At 49.1% G+C, this 7,463-nt stretch overlaps 1 protein-coding gene across 1 annotated transcript; it reads left to right on the top strand.

The window, feature by feature from the left end:
• The first annotated feature begins 14 nt into the window (after positions 1 to 14).
• On the top strand, positions 15 to 5,647 carry LIME1 (Lck interacting transmembrane adaptor 1). Its single transcript, XM_027849774.1, is given in 7 exon segments — positions 15 to 729; positions 2,616 to 2,748; positions 4,299 to 4,344; positions 4,481 to 4,568; positions 4,706 to 5,070; positions 5,329 to 5,430; positions 5,432 to 5,647. Coding segments are annotated over 6 exon segments (894 nt in total). The 5' UTR covers positions 15 to 729; positions 2,616 to 2,638; the 3' UTR covers positions 5,615 to 5,647.
• Positions 5,648 to 7,463: the final 1,816 nt, after the last annotated feature.

Below are 7,463 nucleotides of genomic sequence, written 5' to 3'. Positions count from 1 at the left end.
TTCGGGAAATGGGGAAAGGGGGAGTTGGGGCTGGGTAGGGACTGCTTCATAGTAGCTGTGGCTGACTAGTTCCCTACCTCTTCAAAAGTGGCCATGGCCATCTGGGTAAAGAGAGCAGTCAGTCAGATGGGGGAAAACCTTTCAGCCCCAGCCTTAATCCTGGTCCAAATGCGGTTTCTCTTTCAGAAGGAAAATCAGAGAGGCCAGAATAGCAAGTAAAAGAACCCAAAGAAAGAGAGCAGGTCATTGAAGTTTCTCCCCCAGACTGGCTATAATTCCATACAAGTTACCAGTGTTCAAAGTGGGTGGTGGCTTGGCTGTTGGCCTTTGATTTACTGCTTGGAATTCATTAACTGAGCGTAATGGATTGACTAGAGGGGCCAAGGGTGCTGGACTGAAACATTCCCATGTTCCAGCAGAGGGAGCAGTTCTTTGCTAGGTGCCTCTAGTCTGCAGAGTGTAGAGTAGGTGATAGAGGTTTAGAAACTACACAGGGTTGGGTGGGGAGATGTGCTAGGCATGGGCCAGGAAATGAGCCCGTGGTGCTAAGGGTGGGGGCTGAACAAAGCAGCTACCACTTTAGAAGACATGGTGGAACTGTCCCGAGGCTGGCTGGCACGTCCAGAGCCTACATCCAGCAGAGTGAAGAGGAAGATACCCTAGCAGCAGCAGAAGCAGCACCAGTGATCAAGGTACCTGAATATAGAGACCGGTCAAGTTTGCCTGAAAGTAAGTGCTGTATAGGCTTCTTGGGTTCTACAAGAAGAGGCCTCTGGAGCCATTGGAAAGCAAAGGGGAATTAGATCCCAGTGAGCCATTCCCAACCATCCCCCAGGCTTAGGCAGGGGACAGTTAGAAGTTGGTACCCTTGGCATAGAAGCTATCCCACTTAGCATCTGACAAACTTATGGTTGAAGTCAGCTAAATGATTTTCACCAACTCAAAATACCAGGGTAGGGATAGTACCAGTTGAGCAAAGCCAACCTCTTTCCAACAGTGGGGAGGGAAAAAGTAATGGCTAGAAATTGGTCTGTATGGAGCTAAAAGGGCAAAGCTATGTGATTGCTTTCCTAGGAATTTTGGGGAGTACGTCCTCCAACCCTGCCCTTACTGACTCTAAGCAAAGACACTTTTACCAGTTTTGGAGGTAGTAATTGAAACATCCTAGTATTTTAATCTTTGGGAGAATTCTCCAAATTCAGCAATTAGCCTGTTCCGTTCTGTTTCCTGGCCTCTATTCCCTATCATATTACTCATCCTCCACTAGGAACCCTGTATTGGTAAGAGAGAGTTGTTTTCTGGATTTTAATTCAAAACCAGAAACTACCTTGTCCCCATTATTGAGTTAGGAGGAACCTTACCTCCACCCTCGCCAGAAACCTTCACATCACTTCTTAAACCTTGGGGGGATGGGGTCATCAGGCAGGAAACAGAAAAGCAGATGGTTGTATGAAAAGGCTTCAGTTGCTGCCCTGTCAGGATGGCTAACAAGGAGAGGCCTCAGAAGCTGAAGCTTGGGCTAAGGTCCTCTGCAGATCCCCTACTCTTACCCCTGCCTTCCTTGATTCCTCTATGACATCCATTCATTCTTCCCTTTATGTGTAGCTTGCTGGCCTTAGAGTTGTGAAATCACCACAGCATTTTGAAGGGTGGAGAGAGGGTAGCAGTTTCCCTCCTTTTCCAGCAATTGGGCTCAGTGGCAGCAAAAGCTGATGCCTTTCAAGGCCTTCCTTACCATTGGACTTCTAAAGTAAATGTATTCTCATCAGAAATGCTCTGGCTGCATAGTTCGCATCCTGGATGCAGTGGTGAACTCACCATTGTCTCCACCACCATCATTCCCTCACTCCCTTTGCTCTCCCATTTCCCCAGCCAAAAAAAAAAGCAGGATCTGAGATTAGTGGGGCTGACTTGGTGAACTTAGAATGCTAAAATCACCACCTCAGTAAGGTTTACAGCCTTTGTGGTTTGTGGGGTCAGTAAGGTGTTCTTGTCTGTGGTTTGGGGTGAAACCACAACTGATTCCAGGTCAGCAGGGTTTGAAATCTCCCAGTTACAGTTATTAGGGTGGGGGGAAGGAGGCTCTTTAACTGGGGGCAGTGGAATGGGTGAGCCATTCTCATTGTTCCTCCCCTCCCCCTCCAAGTTTCCAGGAGCCTTGGTATAGCAGACCTTGCCAGGGGGAGAAGCCTTTAGGAGAAAGATGTACCCCCAACTCCTTTTGACATTGTGGGGAAGCAGTCTCAGGAACAAAGCTAGGCTAAACACAACTAGAGTTTTCTCAGGCTGGTAGTGCATCATGTAGCAACCTGATGGATAGACACTTGGACATAAATGGAAGTCATATGTAGATCAGTAAGGATGGCTTTTTAAGGCACCAGCTCAGGCACTGTTAGCAACTCATCTACATCAGAGACCACAGGCAGTGGGGGAGGGGGGCCCAAGAAGCTTTTTGGTTTCCTGTTCGCTGAGTCAGAGCATCCCCTCCCTCAGCATCCCACCTTCTGCTCTTGGAGGGGGTGGGGAAGGAGTTGTGTCCTTCAGAAATTCAAATTGGGATTTTCTAATTCCATCACAACTACACCATACTTCCTGACCTGGCCCCTTCTTCACAGGCCAGAGTACAACAGCTCCCTGCATGGCAGTGGTTCAGACTGCCCCCAAGCCCCAATCCCCTCCAGCCCTTTGGGTCCTGAGTTTCCTGGCCTTGATACTTATGCTTTGTGCCTTGTGCACCACCTGTCACAGGTATGTCTGTCCTCCTGTCACCCATCATTCAAAATTACTCGGTCATCCCAGCAGGGATTCTAGTTCAATTAATCATACCTACATAGGGCCTGTTGTAGACAACTGGGAGGAACCAATGAGGAAGCTCTAGGGGAACTGAGACTGCTCGAAGAGGTAAGACTTGAGGAAGCAATAGAATGAGGTGCTAAATTCACCACTGTATGAAAGAAGATAGAGCTTTGGTTGAGGAGGTAGAGAGCCCCATGAGCTGAAGTAGCCTGTCCCCAACCTTTCTTCGGGGACAGAGATGTGACTTGAGCTGGTCTTGAAGGATGGCTGTTATTTCAGAGCAGGGAATGGGGAAGGAAAGTATGGCAGAGAGGAAACTTGATGTATTGAAAAGAACAATGAACTTGAAATCAAAAGATCTGAGTTCAACACCATGTTACCTTGTTAAAGTCACTTCTCTCCCTCCACCTTGCACTGACTTCAGTTCCCTCATCCATTAAAAAGAGAGATTTGGATAAAGTGAAGGTCCCTTCTAGCTCTAACATTCTGTGATCCTACTTAGTTTTCTCTTCAGTAAAATGAAGGGGTTAAACTAGATGATTGCTAAGATTTTTTTCCAGCTCTAAATACTGTGACCTCATGTCTGGCCTGACAGCCTGTTGTAAGGCATACACTTTACAGATTTGCAAAGCTCCCTAGAAATAGGAGCTATGATATTGCTCCACAGAACAAAATGGGAATAAGAGATAGTGACAGAGAGAAGGAGGAGGAGGAGAAGGGGGGTGGTGGTGAGAGAGACAAAAGAGTGCTAAAGGAAGTATAAGATGATGTATATTCTGGGACAGCGAGACATGAAGCTAGGAAAGTGTTAGTTGATCCAGGTTGGTGAGGGCCTTGACAGGTCAAGGAATTTGGCCTTTATCCTGTGTGCAACCACCAAATGATGAAGCCAGAGTTGTGTGGCAGGAAATATGCAGGATGAATTGAAGCAATACAGAAAGTGGTGGTTCTAAAACTTTCCACATGACTATAGGTAAGTAATTTCCCTTCTCTGTACCTCAGTTGCCTCCTCAGCAAAATAAGTGGTTTGGAAGCTTCCAGATCTTAATATTTTAGAGGCAGTATGATATAGTGAAATAAATGTTGGAGAGACCTCGGTTCAGATCCTGGATTTGATAGTCAACATCAACCTAGGCAAGTCACTTAATTACTTTGAGCCTTAGTTTCTTTATTTGTAAAATGGAGATAGTAATGCTTATTACATAATACCTCACAGGATTGTGAGCAAAGTGCTGTGCAAACCTGAAAATTTTATACATGTCCATAATCATATGATACTGTGACATCAGTCAGGTATGATACTTTGCCCTTAGTACCCATGCCTCTCTAGTTCAGTTTCTCCCACTAACCCCAATCTTTGTGACAGGTGGGAGTGGTGATGGAAGTCTGTGGTAACTTGGGGGCTTGCCCACTGGTGAGTAAACCCCTCCCACTCAGGGCCTGAGACTCACTATCGGCAAAGACTAACCCCCTTAATCTCCCCCACCCTTTCTGTCCTCCAGGAAGGGTAAAAGAAGGCAGCAGTCTGGGCTGAATCTAGTGGATGTGGTGAGTGACTTTAGGTGGGACAATGCAAGTGTGACATGCCCCTCCCCCTTTTACATGGGCTTTGGGCTTCAGGAATGTGGCTCATGGTTGAAATTGGGAAAAGTACTAATAAGATTTCCCCTCCTTCATCCCCTAGTCATTACTGAGACAGACCCAGCTTCATTCACTCAGCAAGTCAGACTCTAAACTGCATGAACTCAACCAGGGCCCTAGGAACAGTAAAGGTGAGGGATTCATTGTCCTTTTCAGTCTTAAGTCTTTTTCCCACCCTACCCCCAGGAGACCAAGTAGGTTCTTATCTTCTCCTTGTTTCCTTCTCTTCACTCCAAGTTTCATTGTCTTGTTCCCACCTTTCCCCTAGCCCAGCGTCCTGTCAGCATTGACCTCCTATACCCACGGTGGCCAGGAGGGATCAGGGCTGATGTTCAGATGACCACAGTGCCTCCTGTCTTTATTCACCGTGAGTTGCCCCAGCCTCCACTTGCTTCAGACTTCTTGGCTCTTGAGTCCACCTATTCCAATGTGAGGCTGGCAGCTGCCCCAAGAACTTCCCCCATGACACAAAGGGGAGAGGAACAGCTGAGTATTTCAGAGAAGTTGGTAATAGCAGAGTATGCCTATGTACAGAAGAACAAGAAAGGGGCTGAGGTGGGACCCAGCATGACAGGTCCCAATGATTCAATCCCTGGGGAGAGAGGAGCCTTGCAACCTGGAAAAGCAGCTGAGGTAAAGTGGGTCTGGAGAGATTGGAATGCTCGGCAGGTTTTGCCCTTGGAAAGAAGAGGCATGGCCAGCCGGGGGGGGGGGGGGGGGGGGGGGGGGGGGGGGTGTTGGTTTATGAGAGCGCTAGAGTATCTCCCCTTTCTGTTCCCAGTTTCTCCTTTCTTTTCTAGTCCCCCCTTCCCCCTCCCCAAGATGTAGAACTGAAGAGGCCAGGATCCTCATTGGTATCCGGGTCACTCTGGTTTCTGCATTTTTCCCCAGGTGGAGGTTCTGTATTCAAAGATCAGCAGGGTAGGCCGGAAACCTTTGGAGCCCACCTGGAACAGAGCTCTCTGTAACCAGCTGGACAGAAATACTCAGGCCCCCCCTAATGGAGACTGCAAATGAACAGAGCCCGAGTCCAGCTACAAACCCCTCCTACAGGAGTAGCAGTCCCACCTGGGGCAGGGATACAGAAAATGGTCCCACTGAGAATTTTTATGAGAGCATCAATGAGATAGAGGGGCTTGGTGAGGCACAGATTCATAAGCCCTCTAAAGATTTATGAAAATGGGGAAAAAATAAAGGCAAAAGGAGTCCAGTTGTGTGTGTATATACCTGTAATCATGGGATTGGGATGGAGGGACAAGGAGAGAAGGCAGTCTGAGGTTGGGAACTTTTCAATCTGTCCCTCTCATCCCCTGTTCAGATACCCTTTTTTTGGGATTCTGTATCTCCCTGAGTGCTTTTTGAATGCAGACTCCTATATTTGAATATTATGGGACTCAGAGAGGAGATGCAATCTGAGACACAGGACACAGTAGGGAAGACTGAATGTTAATGTGTATGGAATAAATCATGTAGTGGCAGTTCAGAGGATTGATAAGTGAGTGGTGGGTGTTAGGGAAAGCATGGGAAAAAGGTAAGATAAGATAGGTAGAGATGTGATATAGAGACCACATTTAGGAAATTCATGAGGGAACAAAATGAAGCAGAAGGAAAATGGAACATTGGAATAAGATGTTGGTCAGCTAACAGACCACCCTTCCTGTGCTTGAATAGCTTGAAGCCATGAGCTGAGGAGTCCCCCTGTCCTAGAGCTGCAGGGTTGGGGACTGACCTCTGGGGGCTGGTGAACTTTGGCTATTGGAAGGAGAGGGCTAAGAAGCATAGGATTGCCAAAGGCTTGCCCATCCATGGTCTGCCCAGCCCCCACAGTTACATAACTGGTTGTTGAAAATTAACCTGGACAGTGCCAGGGCTGGCCCTAGTGAAAAGAAGATGGAGGGGACAATGGGATGGAGGAGGTACTTCATTCTGGGCCACAAGGTCTTAAATCCTGAGAAACAGAAAAAGGGAGGCAAGTGACCTGTGCTAAGGCCCATGTGTGCTCTTCAGCCCCAACTACAAAGACCTCCATCTCCTGGGTGCCATGTGGCGTATCTTGCCCTGAGGTCTACAAGGCCAGTGAGTAGAGTAACACTGCTGCTTTGGTGTTTTAAATCAGTGTACCGGCTTCCTCATTACTCATCAGGGATCTATACCAAGAAGCAGTCTTAAAACCAGGTCCCAACTTTTGGGGATTCAAAGACTCAGATTCTCAGAGCTCGGAGGCAGCGCTGGAGGGGGACTAAGAAAAAGGAGGCCCATGGGGTAGAACGCGCATGGCAGGGGCGTTCTGCACCCCCTCCACCAAACAGCCTATCTTAGACACTGTCAGTTTAAAAATCCTTTAGTGGAACAGGCAGGCTCCGACGTCCCACCACCCAGGGTAGGGGGCCCGGCAACGTCGCTCCCAAACTGGCCATGTGGGAGCTGGAGAACTCGGAGAAGGCGCGGAGGGGCGGGACGGGGCGGGGACTAAGGGCAACTATGGCCTCTAGAAGCGCCTCTAACGCGGGCCTGGATGGACCAGCTGTCTGCCACAGCCCGCGCCCGGGCCCTGAGCCAGGCGGGCCTGGTGGCACGGAAAGAAAGGTCTCGCCGTCCCGCCGTATAAAATGGTTTGACACATTAGGATAATGGATTGTGTTTTAGCACAGTAAGCCCGACGCACCTAGCGACTGCGTCTACGTGTGTGTGGGGGTCGGGGGGAATGAGGGGGTTGAATGTCTATCCTTTCAACCCCCTAAGCCTGGAATCCGCGTTCCTACAGCCCTTACTATTTTCCTTCTATTCAGGATTCCGCATTGATTCGGACTAAGAACTCCCGCCCTTCCAGCTCGCTCCCTCCTGGGCCTAGCTCCTCCCCACAGAATACCGGCCGGGAGCCGGACTCTCGCCTGTGGAGTGTAGCCGGAGGCGGGAGCGCGGAGTGAAGGCGGGGTGGGGAAGAAGTGAGTGCAGCGCAACACTCCGTTCTCTCCCCCTCCCCCCCAGAACCCGGGCCAATGAGAGAGTGAGCCGGCTCTGGGCCA

Source organism: Vombatus ursinus, unplaced genomic scaffold (assembly GCF_900497805.2).
Source record: "Vombatus ursinus unplaced genomic scaffold, bare-nosed wombat genome assembly UNPS02000580.1, whole genome shotgun sequence".
Taxonomy (NCBI): Eukaryota; Metazoa; Chordata; class Mammalia; order Diprotodontia; family Vombatidae; genus Vombatus; species Vombatus ursinus.
This window is presented reverse-complemented; position numbering and strand designations above follow the sequence as displayed.